Below are 19,793 nucleotides of genomic sequence, written 5' to 3'. Positions count from 1 at the left end.
ACATTTTGATTATACTATAATTCACACTTTAACCATATAATAATTCACACTTTTTATATTATAACTTCTTTATGTCGACCCGTTATATTAGTAGTAGATTGTAGATTCTTATGCAAAATTGAATTGCAAGAAAATTTCCTACACTATACCAAAATTGCTGTGAATTTCTGCTAATATAAATGCTTTCTTGCGTTTTAAATATTTTGCAAGTAGTATAAATGCATGAACATCCGCAGTTTAGTTATCAGTAACGAAACAAATGTTCAATATCGCGTTATTTATGACGTAAGAAAGCAAAAACACAATCTTGGAATCTTTTTATCTTACTCTAATTCATCCAACAGCATTGATATTCTGAGGATATGGCGGAGATACATCTAACACGGAATCAATGATTGTTGACAAAGCCGAATGATTTCGACGAGAATTGTTTTAATTTCGTTGAAGTGGTAATAGAAGTGTAAACTAAAATAGAAGTATACATAATACAAATCACAGGACAAAGTTCTCGTAAAAGAGTCATTAAAAGAATTTCGAGCGTAGATTTTTATGTAAATAATATTTTGTGGTATAAGTACTGAAAGATTTTCGTGTAGGAGTTCGAACTGAGTCATAGCACAGCCATTCGCAATATCATCAGCATTCTTAGCGATGCTAATGAACAACCATACCACAGATGGTTCGACAAATTCCGTTCTACGTACGAGAATTTGCAGAATGAGCGAGCCAAAACATCCTATTCCACTTTGTGATAATACTATATGACACTACATAGAACGATACCACTCTATGCTATGAAAAATAACTTCTGTTTCCTATACAGTGTTATCGTTCACATCGTAAACAAAAATTATAATAACAAAACTGATCAAACTGAAAATATTTTTTTAGATGCGACGAAAGTTGTAATTGTTTCCCCATATCACCCCATGCTCTCCTATATCACGATACCATAAACATCTATTTATCCCGTTCGAACTGCGATTCCCTCTTTTGTTAACCCTTTGAGGATAAATATCGACTCGGTGACGACATTAGGATCGTGTGTCTTATTCTAAAGATTGCAAATGTATAATTTGATTATGTACGTAACCGAAAATCAAGATAAATTGTTTTTAAAATATGATCTCATTTTTCAAGGTTATGTCAGAGAATAGATTCTATTCTATGTCTATCTACGTCATTGATTATGTACGTAACCGAAAATCAAGATAAATTGTTTTTAAAATATGATTTCATTTTTCAAGGTTATGTCAAAGAATAGATTCTATTCTATATGTCTAAGAATAGATTCTTAGTATTTTTAAATATCTTTGTTCGCAAATGATCAAACAGACAATACTTTTAAAATTAAAGTTCAACACAGCTTGGAATTTCATAAAAAAATCATTCAGAAGTGACAACAATTTCGTCGACAATCAAACAAATTATTTGAATTAACACAATGTAATTACTTCTAGTGGAAAAAAAAATATCGAGCTTCTTTTGAGTTTAGTCATTAAAAAGTCGATTAACCCCTTGCCATACTTTCACGAGTCTGACACGTGATGGGATTTCTAGTAATAACCTGTTAAGTATGAATGTTATTCCGAGCTTTTAAATCAGAATAAAATACTGTTCTCTCGTTATCAATAAATATGTACACAATAAATACGAATTTTTTTCTTTTTTTATTAGAAATTATTATAGTTGAAAAAATTCTGATCATTGCGGCTGCGAGTAAAATGTTACGGCAAGGGATTAAATGAGACCAGCGCATGATCAATGAAATTCTTTCAGTCTTCTTACTGTTTCGAATTACACTTATCAGCTTTTGTCATAAATGCATAAAACCCGCAGCCTGCTTATACAGCAACGCGCAGTAGAACACGAAATATTCATTGAAACAACAGCATTGGCCAGCATTTTCTCCAGATTCGAATAAACTGCTCGTTTATTCTTCGTGCTTTCATCGCTCGTTCTCCTGTGTTCGGCTCCACCAGCCTTTCTCTCCCTTTCGTTCCTCTCTGTTTCTCGTTTTTACTTTCTCTTTCAATTTTTCATCTCGTCATCGTTTTCTTCTCTCTCCGACGGCGTGTGTCTTTTGAGCTCGCGGCTCGCCTCGTTCCCTTTTTCCTCGACAATATCGACCTCCCACTTCCGTTTCTTCTTGTTCTCACCTGGAAGTCACTCTCTCGATCGTTTCTCCTCTCTCTGTCCCACTGCGGCTGCCACCTGTGTGTACGAAAATGTACGCGCCGCTTCTCCCCACCTCTCTCCGCTCCCCTTTGTACCGCTCCGCGTCGCTCCGCGCCGGTCGCAGACGCACATCCTGATTACTAATTCACGAACGCTGCGGACTACTTGCTCGGCGCGTTCTGACACCAAATCCCATATTACGAGCGGATGGAGACCCGAGACGGAAAACGGTGATTCTTGCGAGCTCGCGAGTCGCATAAAATGCCGGACGGTTCTGCGAAAAGAGTCGGGGAACTGGTACACGACTTACGTCAGCGACGATGCTACCATTTTCCAAAAAGCTGGCGAAAATGAAATTTCTGAAGCATACAGCAACAAAGAAGCTATACCGTGGTACATAAATTATGTACAAAAAAAAAGCATACCCGGAATTTTTCATTCTAAAGTCCCGCGGTGCAAGTAGAGGCAGCACTGTACTCGTTTATGTACGCTGAGTTCGATCGTGATTCATCAAACATCGCGTTTACAGGAGCTGTTTATGTCAGTCGACCTCAAGCGTGTTCTGCGATCTTTACAATGTTCATGAAACGCATGAAAACTTGGGATGAAGCGTGGATTTATGAGCAGAATGAAACTCCGTTTATATAAACTTCATTTATGTGAACTAGATTTTATCAGTGTTCTGTTCAACTAAATTCTATCTTGAACTGAATCCACTTTATGAATTCTTATTAAATGAACCAAAAATTGTAGTTAGCCGCGAGAGAAATGTTGACTTCTATTGTGTATACACTACCTGATTACGCGACTCAACTTGTCTCTCGACAGGTTCACACGAATGAAGTTCTACTGTACAACGTGCAATCAAGTCAACAATCTTCGGAATACCTTTTCGAAAGCGAACGAAAACCCACGCCACGAGTCGAAGGTGCGCAGAGACGATTCTTATAATATAACGGTAAAGAAAAAGTTGTGACGGCTATCGAAGGATTTTTTCCAACAATATTCTTTCCATTTTTAAGGTTATTTTAAAGTAAATTATTATTATTATTTTAAAGTGTCAAGTAGTGTTCGTCGACGCTCTTCGTGAATAAGGTTAAACATTTCGAAACTAAGATATGAGCCGTTTATTTTGAAAGTGGCATAAGTCACTTTACATGACATGAACTTGACATGACCATGACATAACCTTGATATGGCCTTGATATGTCAAGGTTATTTGAAGGTTATTTGAAGGTTATTGATAATATCCTTCATATTTCCCTAACAAACATATTCCTTACGTCCTTTAACACGATTATTATTTATTAAATTAGCTTTGCGAATCATTCGTTGAACTGTACACCTTGCATAAAATTTTCATATGTTGACCTTGACATAACCTTGACATGACTTTGACATAACCTTGACATAACCATAATATGACCTTGACATGACTTTACCGTAATGAAAAGTGGTGATTTTTTAATGTTTCTACGAAATTATTTATACTGAGAAAAGTATCAGTATCCTGAGATAACGAATACAAGTAAATCTTCTCGAAAGTTAGCATCCATATTTTTAAACGTGTTAAAACGCAAACTCTGAAATATATGGACTTAAAAACAAAGTGACTTATGCCAGTCTCAAAATAAACGGCTCATATCATCATATATTAAATTTTGTATTCCAACTATATAATCACAGGCAAATACCAGTCGATTATTGATATTCGCAAAAAATAAATTAAAAACAATGCTTATGTCAGCAGTGTCGGATTTTCCAGTTTGATTTTTGTTACGTACATAGTAAAAACATACGCGCATTCCTATCACATTTAACGAGCAGAAAAGAAACGTATCAATTTTCTCACTATTTGAAAACATCATTACTTTTCAAGTGATAAAGTCAGACTTAATATGGGGTCTGTTGCTAGCAACATGAAAGGCGTACTTATTCGCTATTATGCGATATCTGTGGAGTTGTGTATTTTATCACGCAACGCTATACATATACGTATGTATTATGTTGATACTATTTCCCACGTACGTGTGTGTCTATGGAAGTCATTTACGATATCGAGTAAAAGAGAAAAGAAGCAAATGGAAGATGATTACAACTGAGGACAATACTACCAGGCTTTTGGTTTACAATTTGAACATGTGTTATGATTAAACACGCCAGAGGTAATGTAACGTCAAGATATGCTTTTTCCTGTACTCCAGGACATGATTCTCGACGAGCACAATTTACTATTTTTCTTCAAATTACATTCGAAATGTCGGAAGTCGAGGATATTTCAAGGTCATTGTATAGTAGAGCGTTAAATTCGTCTCAATGCCTGCATATCTAATATGAAATCGAAAATACCATGTTGTTTAAAAATGTTAAGGTAATCTGATTGTATGTACAGGGTGTCGTAAAATTATATACCGAGACCATCGGTATATATTATCGGTTTATTATTGAATACTATTGAATAAGAAACATGTTTCACATAGTCAGTTCTGCGAACCGTTATAGACCGGTTCCGTATTTTCGAAATTTTATAGTGATCTGATGATGAACGAAAATGTCATTCTAGTCAAGTTATGTGATGTTGCTGTGGTTTTTAGTATCTGATGGTAACAAAAGAAGAGTACATTTTGTATTGTAAAAACAAAAGGTAGCAGAGGAAAAGAATTACGGGTTGGACGAGGTTAATCAAAATTACGTCATTTTCGGTGCGATTCAGAATAAAAATAGACTTTTGATATACGTATTTGTGTTTTATTATTTGATCAGTTGGTCGTAAGACGTTGTTCAAGCGGTACGTTTAATTCTTAACTGGCATTCTAACATTATATTTTTATTTCATTAGGTGGAGAAAGTTTAATTTTCCATGTTTCTATTATTTTATACACTGAGACAAAGCTTTAGTTTTACACGATAAAAATAATATATCAATGAAGCGTTTATCTAGGATTAGATTAATTTACGATATAACAGTCATTTTTATGAAAATCATTATACCAGATGAGGGTTACTGTAATGTCACGCAATTGAAAACTGTTTTATGATAAACAATCTTTAAAAAAACAATAATAAAAGGATTGTCAAGGAACCATTGTAAGAAGCGATAAAGAAGAGTCGACCTTTGACAGCTGTTGGAGACTAACGCACGATTAATGTACATAATTAAACATAGATAGATGTAAATAATTTAGTAAACTATTAAGCGAAGAATTGAATAAAAATGTGACGGAACGTAAATATTATATATTATATTAATATTATATATTATAAACGTAATATTATCGTTTAGAGAATAATTTAATTCTTTATATCTTATTTGTGGTTTCATTTGAATTTTGACTGCACAATTAAAAACTTTCAAAAAGAAGACGCATCTCTCAATCGGAATAGGCATTTGTCGCTATTTGTTGTCATTATCTAAATTGTGCTGATAACATGTATGTGCGTCAATGCTTTAATAATTTGCCGTTGGAGTGACTACCTATTACGATACCATCAAATCAGATAAAAGTAATTTCAGCTCAACCTCACATGGTAATTTCGAGATGTATGTAATTTCGTGTTGCTATTTATAGTACTTGAAGCAAATAAGAGGTAGGCCCCCCAATCAAAAGTATGTAAACACATTTTTTAAATTATCATATTTTCCAGAAAAAATGAAGCCTATTTAAAAAACTACGGATTTAATTTTTTGTGTGATCTAGTTTATATTTCAATATAATGATTTATTAGATATCTCATCAATAATTATCTAATATTTTATATATTGTTTTAATAATAATTTATATTTTATAATGATTCTTTAGATATTTCATAAATAGATCCATTCTGTGAATTTATAAATTTATAAATTCGAATTTTACTAGTTATATATGACATCGTAGTTATTAATTTTATTATTAAAAGGAAAAGAAAAACATTACCCAACGGCCTGTATGCATTATACATATTAGAATATAATGCAATTGTAAACTCACCAAATGAACTTTTAATTAAGAGATTTAAGTAATTAAATTGTATAATTTGATATTGCTAGAATGGATAACATATACATTTGGTCAAACATTTGACAATACATATCATTTAACAATAATCATATAAATTACAACTATAAATATAAAAATGACAAGTGTCCATGAAGAAGCTTATTCCTAGGAAGTGGATAATAATCACAATGTGGGACACAATGTAGTCAAACAACATAACTAAATTCAATTTTTGCCAAATAAAATAAATAGTAGTATACTAGTAGTACTAGTAGTAGAGTAGTAGAGTAGTAGAGAATCAAATAAATAGAATAGTAAAAATAGTAATTTCTCCCGGAAATGCCAAATTTTGGGTTGCTATGAATTCCCCTGTGTTAGTACTACGCCTACGTTATTTTTTTCTACGTCGATACTAAGAGTCGACGGAGTCGGTCAAGCGCGTGTTGCGGCACGCGACACGAATTCTCGGAAGACAACACAAAATGGACAACTAAGAAAAAACGCGAAGCTACAAGATATGCGACCAATCTCCGTCAAATCGTGGCATGTGGCCTCCGAATTGCCTTCGTATAGTGTCATGTGACCTCTGAATTGCCTTCGAATCGTGGTACAAAATTAGAAATAAAGAAGTTAAGTCGTCGCTTTTATTTTAGCATTACTATGTATCCATATTAATGTATACCGGTATGCTGGCCGCTGCCTTTTTTGCCGACTGGCCCGAGTTTCTATAAAAACGAGCCGCGAGACAGGAAGAATCGTATCTTAGCACGACTTAGTATTCTCAGGTCTTCGTGTCTCGATTCCGACTCCAAACATTTCTGGAAGAAATTACTATACATTCCTGTTACATTAGGATCAATAGAGAAATTAAGAAAGTCTACAAGATTCACCAATGACATGTTTTAAAAAATTGATGAATAAAGATGAGAATGATCATAAATATCGTCGATTGTACAGTTTTTAATATCGCCGGAGGTTTAAGAGAGAAAAAGCTTGTAGTGCTAGTAAAATCTCTCGCGCAACAGTGGCAAGTATTTTAATACAAGCAAACAAGGTAAAAGATCTTATCAAGATAAAAGTCAGCCGATTTTCTTATCTAGTCGCTTTGGAATCACGTGCACATTAAGAGAAAACACAGTAGCGAGGCATGGGTACTACCTATTCGACTAATACAGTCGTAAATTAATGAATGTAAATGAAATATTTTTTAAAATTCATATTAGTGTGTTTATTACGATTTAAACGTCACACAAATAGCTGTCGACTGAAAAGCGAAATAAAATTAATTTTGCTATGAAGCATTATGTCTTCATTCTTATTAATTTTATGATTTTATAAAATTTTAAACATGAACATGATTCTGTATTTCAAAAACCTGAAAATACACAAAGAAATGTTTACCTATTTATACACAAAGGGGGAAAGAAGAAGTGAAGTACATAATATAAATTAGTTACATTTGTCGCAAATGAACTTTCCTCCATTAGTATAGGATGTACAATTTTTGTGTACCATATAGAACAAGATTCCGTCAAAGCAACCGTTAATTAAACACGTGAAATGTGTAATCCATTCTAAGCAAAAACAAAATGGCATCTACAAGATATCTATAAATGTATAATAGAATTACTGTACAAATTTTATTGTGAAAAGGCTAAACGATAAATGTTATTTTTTGTATATAATAATATTTATATATAATACTAATAATTAAATTCATAATAATTTATAATAATCCTTGTAAAGGAGAAGGTCATCTTACAAGGTACTGCAAAAATTCTGATACCTCGACGACTAATACTATTTCAAAGAATGCAGATGAGAAACTAAATAGTAAGATGGAAAAGGACGTGGACATTGTGATATCAGGATACAGTATAGAGGACATGAAAGGGAAAAAGAAGGTGGAAAAGTGGTTAGGTGATTATCATTAAATGTAAAAGTAGCTCTATCTGCGACGCATTAGAGAAAAGAAAGGGAAATGGGAAATAGAACGCTGCTCTTGGAAAGATAAGGAGAGATACGTGTATATGCAAAGTAGTGAAGACGTGCAGAGAAAGGATGAAGAAATAGTAAAAGATGAAGTGGAAAAGAATGTCATTATGGAAGAAAGTAAAGACAGGTTATACTAAGGCACGAAGCAATTCGAGGGAAAGACGAAGCGCGGGGAGAGGAAAGAGCGGGCCACTAAAGGAAAAGAGGAAATAAAAACAGAAAAGTTGGTTGACCAAGATGAAATTATTAATGTCGAATGCTGTACGATTATTCTTGTTAGACAGTGAGTGCCTACATCGGGGAATTTGAGAAAATATGTGAGACTAACGGAAACTTCGATGTAGGTGAAATACGAAACAAGAGAGAGATGAACCTAAGTAGTAGTATACTAGAGAAATTTAATTGGAAAACGAAAACTTGAAATATAATACTACAATTGTCATATAACAGAGAGATTACAAATCAGTTATCACGTTTGATCATCAAAAAGGGGCGTGCGTGTTGTGTCACACCTCGAGGTTTATAGCACATCGATCACTGTTGAGATTCGAATCTGTGGCAATAAATTAATTTTCAGAGTCCTAATTCTAATGCTAATACATGTTGACAGCTAAAACATTGATTATCCGTACATCTCTTTAACAATCGCATTTTGATATTAACTAATTCACACACAATTCAATTTTATTAAATAGAGTTACGAAACCTTTAAATTTCCTACATTTGAAACATTTTTCTTTGGAAATGATGATCATCTAGTTGTCCAGTTTTATTGTAGGACTTCGATTATAAAAATGTTGGATCAATAATATATGTTTGACTATATTATACGACCAATTTGAACTTTCTTTTTAAATATTAAACTTTGTTTATACTTTTCACGTGTAATTATCAAATAATGCAAATTTTTTTAAATTTGGCGACATCTTGTGCATTAACAGTAATTACTTCTGTAGTTTCATCATACGTAAATTACGAAGTGATATATATATATAGTTTAATATTACGTTGCTAACACGAAAATATATTTGACAATGTTCGAAGGAAATATAATACTTTATTATAAATTTTACTAAATATTTCACTAATAACACTAAATTTCCAAGAATGTTTTCAAATTACAGTAAATTCTCCCTAGAAGACCCGGAGCTTGGAATTGTGGAAACGGTAATCGGTGGATACTTAGACCCGATTTTTCGAGCCTCGCGGCTCGTTTTTTATAGCTGCGACACCTCGTGAGTGAGAGAGGGAGAGAGCGAGAGAGAGAGAAGAAGAGAGGGGGAGAGGAAGAGGGAAAGGAAGAGAGAGAGAGAGAGAGAGCAGAGAGAGAGGAAGAGCGAGGAAGAGAGAGGAAGAAAGCGGAAGAGAGGAAGAGAGAGCAGAGAGAGAGAGGGAGAGAGGAAGAGAGAGGAAGAGAGAGGAAGAGAGAGGAAGAGAGAGGAAGAGAGAGAGAACAAAACTCGAGGCAGTTGGCAAAGAAGGTAGCCGGCAAAAAAAGGCAACGGCCAACATACCAGTGTGCATTAACATGAATACATAGTAATGCTAAACATTTTTATTTCTAATTTTTTGCCATGATTCGACGGTCACGTACCTAGTACCTACCACGTATCTTGTAGCTCCGCGGTTTTTCTTACTTAATTCACACCCAAACAAACCATTTCGTGTTGTCTTGCGAGAATTCGAGTCAAAGGAGCCGCGTCGAGTGCCGCATTACACGCTTGACTGACTCCGCCAAAACCCTCAGCATTGACGTAGCAATAAATTACGTAGGCATAGGACTAGCACAGGACAATTCACAGCAACCCAAAATGTGGCATTCTAGGGAGAATTTACTGTATTGGACAAACCAAATGATATATAGAAAAAAATCTAATTTAATTTTGTAATGTATGAGAATTGAAAGAAATTTATAAGTCCGTATTTAGCACTTGAAAATCTGCTAGACACGCCTACTTAAAGTTAAAAGTCCAAATACATATCGAACAGTGTTATATCACAGATCAACAAAAAAATCGATTATCTGAACATTTATCGGTTAACCGATCAATTATCAGGAGATAGATTAACGAAATATTTGATTATCGTAATATCAATTCACTGGATATTTAAATATCAATATAGTGGTATGCAAGATTCCCAAAAATCCCGAAAGGAAGTAGCTCTCTACAACGAGCCACGATTTCGTTCTCCAGGGGGTTGAACTTTGTCAAGCGCATGGAGCAGGCAATTTGGTATCGGGTCACCTCGCAGTGATACGAGCAATGGAAAAAATCAATATTTTTTATAACATAATCATAATCTAAAGTTTTTAATCATACGTAAACAATTTTTAAAAAAAGCAAAAAATAGAGGGTGCGACGACGAACGTTTCTGGAATCGGACCACGTAGGAACACCCCCACTACCATTTTTCCACAGAAAATCTGGGTATATATACAGGGTGTTCCACAATTATTTTAACAGCCGAAAATGAGGGGTAGCTGAGGTCATTTGAAGTAACTTTTTCCTTTGCGAAAATGCAATCTGCGGTTTTGTTTACGAGTTATTAACGGAAAACACTGACCAATGAGAGGTGACGGCGCGAAGTTCGAGAGCCCGCTGCACGAGGCTTTGACAGATGGTCGGGACGGACTCGAGCCGCGTACGAAGTATTGAACAAATCACGAAGCGAGAACTTTCCGGATTTTTTTTTACTACGTAACAGTGATATTTAAAAAAAAAACGCTGTTCACCTTTATTTTAGAACTTCTGAAGAATATTTACTAATTTTTCGGACCCGAAATAGTAAGTAATTTAACCGTGACTGCCGTTTTAATTTTCCAGTGTGCATGACACCATGTACGTAACATATGAAATTTTTAAGCAAGATGTACAGTGAAGATTTAACAAAGTACGTAAATGATAATCTTCCCAATTTCACATGTTGACCTTGACATGAACTTGACATAACCTTGATATGACCTTGACATGACCTTGATATGTCAAGGTTATTTGAAGGTTATTTGAAGGTTATTGATAATATACTTCATATTTCCCTAACAAACATATTCCTTACGTCCTTTAACACGATTATTATTTATTAAAATTAGCTTTGCGAATCATTCGTTGAACTGTGTTCGGACACGGAATTATTTAAATTAAAATATCATTTACGTACTTTGTTAATCTTCACTGTACATCTTGCTTAAAAATTTCATATGTTACGCACAAGGTGTCATGCACACTAGAAAATATCATACTTAAAAATATCACTGTTACGTAGTAAAAAAAATCCGGTAAGTTCTCGCTTCGTGATTCGTCCAATACTTCGAACGCGGCTCGAATCGACCATCTGTCAAAGCCTCGTGCTGCGGGCTCTCGAACTTCGCGCCGTCACCTCTCATTGGTCAGTGTTTTCCGTTAATAACTCGTTAACAAAGCCGCAGATTGCATTTTCGCAAAGGAAAAAGTTACTTCAAATGACCTCAGCTACCCCTCATTTTCGGCTGTTAAAATAATTGTGGTACACCCTGTATATATATATACCCATATTTTCTGTGGAAAAATGGTAGTGGGGGTGTTCCTACGTGGTCCGATTCCAAAAACGTTCGTCGTCGCACCCTCTTGAAGGTACTTGACTCGCGATATACAAAGGAACCCCCGGCTGGCTAGCGCCAACCTGCCGTATGCCTTTAGGAAGGAGTATAAAAAATACGTGAGAAAATTCCCCGTACGTTACAGTATTATATTAGAATATGTGTTACCCGACACTCAATAATTCTTAAAAAAAATATTTCGAATAAAAATTAGTCGGTACACAGTTTCCAAAAAATTACAATACTAAATGTTGATAAAAGGTATTCTTATTCAACTAAAAAGCAAAATCATTGTAATTCTTTTTAACATATCTGCATATTATTTATGCACAAAACGATTCGTCTTTGTATTCCTTTTAGAAAATTATTAATGTACTTAGGTCGAAAATTAATTAGTTTAGAAGTTACGATTATTGTCCCGAACGTCCATAAGATCGCATCACTGTGCGCCCGGCCCACTGCCACCAGTTCCAAATGGTTCCAGGAAAGGCAACCCCGCCAGGAGCCGCGCCGCCTATGTTCCGCTAAGATGAGCCGGTATCCCCGTATGCACTGCAATTCGAATCGGCGCTGCACATGTGTAATGTGTGTTACGCTACGGATTCGGATCAGAGACGGTCGCCGGTACCGAGGCAAGTTATGTAACCATATCGCCTCGGTCCTACCAACGATTATGCCGAGCAATGTTGTGCCTCAAGCTCCGAATCGTACATCGACGCAGTTCACTCCCAAACTTCGCTAGGTCGCTGGTCCTTCTTCAGTTCTTCGGTGATAATGAAAGCAGTCTTCACAGGCTGTAGGCACTTTTTGGAATTTCCCTTCTATAGGCACGGACTTATCTGCACGGTGAGGGGAGTATGTAAAACCGTCACCGTCCGTTGATGTGTGTTGCGTGGTGTATAGTCAGAGGACCATTCAGATGTCACGCTGCCTGGTAATGTCCAAGAGCAAAGCAGTGAGGGATTATACTACCCTAGTCAGGCCAGACGCAGTGATCAACAAGACCGTTGAAGCAAGACGCTTGACTCATGAGGTGAGGTCTCCAGGGTTGACGCTCACTTTTTGATGAGATCTGGAGCGTGTAATGCTGAATCTAATAATACTCGGTTTTGAGGGCCAGATAACTTATAGTTTTTGAGATAATTAATGTTAAAGTTGCTAATAAAAGACCAGAAAGACGCGCTAGATTACGGCGCGCGCACCGCGCGACACCGCGCGGCCGAAAGTGGGAGGTGTCGCGATGAGAGGTAGCCCGCCTGATCGCGACGTGCGGGGCACCCCCCACTCCCTACCTCGCGGTGCCGTGCATCGTAATCCAGCGCGTCTTTCTGGCCTTTTATTAGCTACTTTAACATTAATTATCTCAAAAACTATAAGCCGTCTGCCCTCAAAACTGGGTATCATTGGATTCGGCTTTACAAGCTCTATCACTGTACTAAATCTCATCAAAAGTGACCATTTTAATCCCTTCTGCTTGTCATTATCCAGCCACAGAGACTGCAATCACCATCTCTTGCGAGTGACCGAGACGTCGGACGTATTTATATTTATGTTTTGGACCTGACAGATGACGGTGAATGAAAAAGAAAGAAATGCAGAGAGTTGAAGGAAAAGATAAAAGATTCTCTTTCTTTTTCCTTCGCCATCCTCTCCCGTGTTCACAACTTTACGTTGTCATTATTTTGTTCTAACTTTAACTAAAAATATTATACAGATTTCGCACTTAATATTCATCCTTTTGTAAATCATATTCATATATTTTTGGACTCCAAATTAGTTCTTTTGTAGATCATATTCATCTTTTTACAGTACAAATTAATTGTTTTGTAGATTGAATCCACCTTTTTGCAAAAGTAAAATTAACCTCTTTGCAGGTCTTATTCACTATTTTGCAAATGAAATTCAACTTTTTGCAAATTAAATTCACTTATCGAAATCATGTCTTACAAAATTCGTATTAAATTTAAGAATTAAATGATTCTTTGTAAATTAAATAATTATTGAAGAAATATGAAGATCAAGTACAGGATGCTTTATATTAAAGCTGTTACAAAGCAATATCTCCATTATCATTAACGATTAGCTATCATAATATAATAACAGAAATATGTAATATCATCTAAAAAAAACATCCATGACTTTGAAATCTCGAAAAATATGACCTTTAAGAAGAAATTATAGTATTTTTGAGTATCATTAACGATAACGAAAATATTGCTTTGTAACAGCTTCAGCCTGCATTTGTAATCAAATTTGTATAATTTTAATCTGTGAAAGGGTTAATATTATTTGCGAAAAGCAAATACAAAAGAACTAATTTGGAGTGTAGAGAAATAAATCTGATCTACAAAAGGATTCATTTTGTGTGCAAAATTCATGGATTTGGACAACTGTGCGACTTTGTTAACGATGATATAGCTATTTCAAGTTTCAGTGCCAATTCCTACTTTTTAACATGTAACGAGCACACGGTTTCGTTTTTGTGATAAGTTGAAACCTTCAATTGTATGAATAATAACAATGTGTCGTGATCCGATATCGAACAGTTCCGCCATTCGAATCCTTGCTGTTGCCGTAAAATATTCGCTGTCGTCGCGTGTAGTTCGGATTCACCTGTGAGGTCCCGTTTCTCTTGCAAGTACAGTACAACTACATATTTACAACAATGTACTCGCTATTGAGAGTAGAAAAGGCACTCGTACGCTTCATCGTACAAACAGAAGGAAAAGGAGATAGGTTTATAATGTACACAATGTACACACGGAGGGTGGTCAAATTATTATTATTATTTTTACTAAGATTTTTACTAAAAATAATTTAACAATGCTTGAATGTTGTTGCTTTATACATATGTATTATGTATAAAGTGTCATAAAAAATAGATATATATGTATACATATATATATATTGATTTGCTATAAAATATGTAATATGTCACATATAAATGTGATTTTTCGAACGAAAGACAAATATATGTGGCTTAAGTTTAATCGACGTAGTATTCGATAAGTGTTACATTTTTATGCATTTTGGATTGTTCTTATACTTTATTAATGCATTTTAGTCACGTTTTCGTTTTGTTTTATAATCGCATTCCTTAAAAAGAACATACAGTAAATTTTCCCTAATTGACGCTCAGATTCTTTACAAAAGTGGACAATTTGGGAAGAGGAGATACGATTATTCGAGCCTTGCGGCTCGTTTTTATAGTTATCGATTGTCAACAACTATACATAATTATATTTATAATTATAATAAAAAATGTGATATATATATATTTATATTATATTATATTATATTATATTATATTATATTATACTATATTATATTATATTATATTATACTATATTATATTATATTATATTATATTATATTATATTATATTATATTATATTATATTATATTATATTATATTATATTATATTATATTATATTGTATTATATATATATATTTCCTCTTCTCAAATTATCCATTTTTGTATACAATCTGAGCGTCAATTAGAGAGAACTTACTGTACTTTGTTTGCTTCGAGTTCGGAATCCGGGCTCTGGATCACGCGATTGAACACGAGAGATGCCGAAAATCGATTGTGAGCTGCCGATCGTCAATCGAGGCACGTGATGACTTTCCTCGTTTCACTCACCGATCAAGTGATTTTTTTGATAAATCAGTTATCGACAAGCCATATTACATCTTAGAAAGCGAACGTTTTTGACAACTGTGCGATTGATTAGGTTCATTCAAACTCTTCTTCATGCATTTTTTAACACCTAAACCTTTCGAGCGCTATCGAATTCTTTGTCGTGTTTTAGCTTTCATAAACATATTTAGAAATCCAGAAATATAGAAATTATTTTACCGTGGTCATAACGTAAAGCTTTACTGTACAAAATATGAAATACTGCTCCAATATTTCTCAAAGTGGCAACGCCGACATTGGACATTGGAGTTTGCAGATAATTTAAAACAATTGCAACATAGTGGTTCATCTTCATAAACAAAGAATATAAATTATTGTATTCTACTCAGATAGTATTCCATTATGGTTTCTGCGCTAATATTATTTTAATTCTGTTTTTATTTTCGTTTATTAGAAAATTATAGACTTTATATTTTTATCGAATCTATGAATTCAACATTTCTCGATTTTCACTTCATTGTGGGAGATACTGAAAAGTATGGCAGTTAAATAAATGGAAAGACAAGCATTCGCATTGTACGCTTCGAGAGGAATTTCAGTCAAAATCTTTGATGACACAGTTCGGAGCACCACAATAACCCAGAATCCTGTTCCATTACATTTCGATTTCTTATTCTAACTGACGCGTTCCACATAATAAGATATATTTGAAGACTATGCTCATTTTGTAAGTGGAGCGAAACGATTATTTCACAACACGAGTGTTTTGTTGAAAATGAAAGAATCTGCAAAATATCCCACAATCTTCAAGTAAATATTACCACGTGAATCCTAATTTTAAAGATCATTGTTATATGAGATTATTAGAAAGCAATGACGAGAATAAAATGAAAAAGAAAAAACATGAAGAGTGTTGCGAACCATTTACGAACCCACTCCTTCTATTTGAGATCTGGCTTAATCTCATGGCTACTATGATCACGATCGATACTTTGATATAATGTTGACAAAGGCCTTTATATTTCCAACATTACAGCTAGAACAATAACATTCCAAAAGTTGACAATTTCATCACTTGAAAAATATGTTCATAAAATTGAAAAAAATTGATAAATTCACTATTGAGATATCATGACAACCATTGTGAAGAATAAATGATCTAATGATCATAATGACCTGACTTACAATTAACATAAGCAATTGTTACGGAATAAAAAACCGCAGATATCATAGCAACCATTGTGAAGAATAAATGATCATTACATCATTTATTATCTTATATATTGTTATAAGGTTTATTACCTTATGTTAATTGTAAGTCAGGTGAAAATGTCTTTTATCGTTTAATAATTATACCAAATTAGTATATATATTAGCAAGTTTTGTGAAAAATGCATAAAATCGGCAGTCTAATTATCATTCTCAATTTAAATAGAACTGTAATAAACGAAAATGTCGATGATTTCTATCTAGTGTTCGAACTTATGATTACCTTTCTTTTATTTTTATATACAATTTCTTTTGCATTATCGCCCGTACATCTCTCCTAACTGTTCTAAAAATATTGGCAATCAAAGTATTGTTAAAAAAATCGGCGAGAACCGAAGAGTAACATTGTAACAATGAGGGAAAGAATGTTCAGAATCAGCGAAGCAAAGGACTTGGCTGAGCATTCCGGTCGACATTGGAGCCATAATATCCTGAGCGCCCCAATTTACCTCGGTAGTTTGAACTCGGACACCGACTGCCGACAGCGGCAGCCGACGGCACGCGCGCTGTTCAAGTTCAAGTTCGAGTCCACGTCCACGTCCTCGAGCACCAGCGTGCAGTGGTACCGATCGTGATTCCAGCGGGTCAAATGTTTCAAAACGAAATGCGTTAGATCTACGAAATAAACATGCATGTTTTATATATATATATATAATAAATATATAATTATATAATTATAATATATATATTAATATATATTATATATAATAAATATATAATTATATAATTATAATATATATATTAATATATATTATATATAATAAATATATAATTATATAATTATAATATATATATATATATATATATAAATGAAGGAATAATAAATAGATGAGAGCACCTCAGTACAATCTAAACAATTGGATGAAAATAATGACAACAATGAATAGCAAATCGATTTATGATTACGTAAAATACGTAATAATGGTTTCAGTTTTTGTATTCTACCAATCATGTCGGTTACTGAAATATTCGGGCACTCTTTTCAAAATGGAAGAACTTGTTCGAAGTCGGACCAAAAAAGCTTTTTTAAAATGTTCGAAAAACCGTTTTACTAGACAATGATTAGAAAAAACTGTTACAAAAATTGCAATCGGTCGAAACGATAAGGAAAAAAATAAAAAAACGCGAGTCTTCTAACTTTTTCGATATTGAAAGATATAAAAATCATCGGATTCTTTTTTACAATTATCGCGTAACAAGTAGAGAGACCACAAAAATAAACGGTCAAACGAAGACTTCTCTAATTTTTCGAAGGTAAGTTCTAGTACTTTGAAAATTTGAGCCGTGACTTGTACATTTTTTTGGGAGAACGTGGATAGGGTACGTTTTAGTAAACGATTCTTCGTCATAGATCCTTCTTAGTTAAGCAATGAGATGTGAAATATCATAACGTTGTATTAATATCAGAATTATCATACTAATTATTTTGTCATATTTAAACGGAACTATCTATTTCGTAAACATCGCGTTATATAGGATGTCCAACTGTAATAATTGGATCCGCATGTGTTTCCATCGACTTTTGACCAGTTAGAATCGCGATGGGTACTGCTATACGGCGTTCAAATGTTAAGAGAAGAAATTACTTGATATCTATAATTATAATTATAGATATAGATTATGATTATAATGTTATAGATTAATGTAGATTATATAGATATAGATTATGATTATAATATGATTATAATATAGATATAATAATATAGATATAGGTACATTTTTTAATAATATTTTAATATAAAATATCTATAATTATAGATATAGATTATGATTATAATATTATAGATTAATATAGATTACGTAGATATAAATATAGATATAATTATATAGATATAATAATATAGATATAGATAGATTAATAATTATACTATAGATTATATTATTATTATATATATTATATATAATTATAATTATAGATTAATAATTATAATAATAGATAAATATGGATCGAAGACGTGATATTACTAGATCGATCTTTCCTCTTAATTAGGTGAATTCAGGTAGAAGCACTAATTGCCCCCGCGCGCATTGCCTTTTAATTTTGACCCGCTGTAATCGTGATCGGTACCAGCGGTGCGGCGTGTTTCGGAATCTACATTCCTGCTGCATTATTATCTCGATTTCGTTTCGAAGCCGAGATCGCTCCGGGACGGTTTCCGTGTCCGGCGAGTCTGGCCGGGCATGGTTTTTACAATGCACGTCGCTCAAGAAAGGGAGAAAACGCAGTCGCGGGCCACGTGGAGACCACGAACGAAGGCGTAACACTGGATCAGGAAAGAGGACGACGAACGAGAACGAAGGAGGTGGAGGTAGCTCGGTATAAAAGGGTCGTAGCGAGGCGCCTCGTCTGTTTTAACACTCTCACCGGGTCGCTCGGTAGATCGGACGCGTCCTCGATACCACCTAGAACCGCACGGCTCGATCGTGTTTCCGGCCAAATAACACGTTCCGCAGGAACCGCAGAGAAACGGGGACATTCACCTACAGATAGAAGATAGGTGAGTCGTTGGAACCGAAGGTTCAACCCCCCTCGAAAGGATATTTCCTGGTTATTTCCTGGATATTGCGATCCCTGGGACGAATCGCGTCAGTGATCCAAGAAGAGCCGGACATTATCGTTATCCTGGATCTGCTTGTAGTACGACCTTCGTACCGATTTTAGTGATCGAATCGGCTCAGTGAAATACTTCGGTCGGCTTTTCCAGCAACCAGTGAGTAGACTGCGGATGGCTATCGACCACTTACACAGACGATTGTCTGTCGACTTTCGAAGGAGCTTCGAACGCGCGTTCCTATTTACAGTAAATTCTCCCCCAATTGACGCTCAGCTTGGACACGAAAATGGACAATTTGGGAAGAGGAGACGCGATTATTCGAGACTCGCGACACGTTTTCATAGTTACCGATCGTCAACAACTATAAAAACGAGCCGCAAGGTTCGATTATGCGTATCTCGTGTTCCAGATCTGTCCATTTTTGTGCACGATCTGAGCGTCAATTAGGGAGAATTTACTATAATTTGATTATCTATGACTCGTTTGTAAAGTTGTTTCGTTCTTTCACGGGACAACGTGAGATAATTATTTAACGTTTAAAGCATAAATTAACATTTTTGTTTCCAAGCTGAGCGTCAATTAGAGACAATTTACTATC

General features: G+C 34.6%; 1 protein-coding gene across 4 annotated transcripts in view; it reads left to right on the top strand.

Moving 5' to 3' along the window:
- The first annotated feature begins 12,219 nt into the window (after positions 1-12,219).
- Positions 12,220-19,793, top strand: part of LOC117225583 (uncharacterized) — a 39,213-nt gene continuing 31,639 nt past the window's right edge. For 2 of the 4 annotated variants that reach the window (XM_076524382.1, XM_076524381.1), the window contains exon 1: positions 12,220-12,763. In XM_076524382.1, the coding sequence (XP_076380497.1) occupies positions 12,759-12,763 (5 nt within the window). In that variant the 5' untranslated portion in view covers positions 12,220-12,758. Of the gene's footprint in view, positions 12,764-18,979; positions 19,139-19,160; positions 19,352-19,793 lie in introns of those variants that run through there. The other 2 variants (XM_033479275.2, XM_033479278.2) reach the window with 2 other exon arrangements.

This window comes from Megalopta genalis, chromosome 8 (assembly GCF_051020955.1).
Source record: "Megalopta genalis isolate 19385.01 chromosome 8, iyMegGena1_principal, whole genome shotgun sequence".
NCBI classification, from domain to species: Eukaryota; Metazoa; Arthropoda; class Insecta; order Hymenoptera; family Halictidae; genus Megalopta; species Megalopta genalis.
This window is presented reverse-complemented; position numbering and strand designations above follow the sequence as displayed.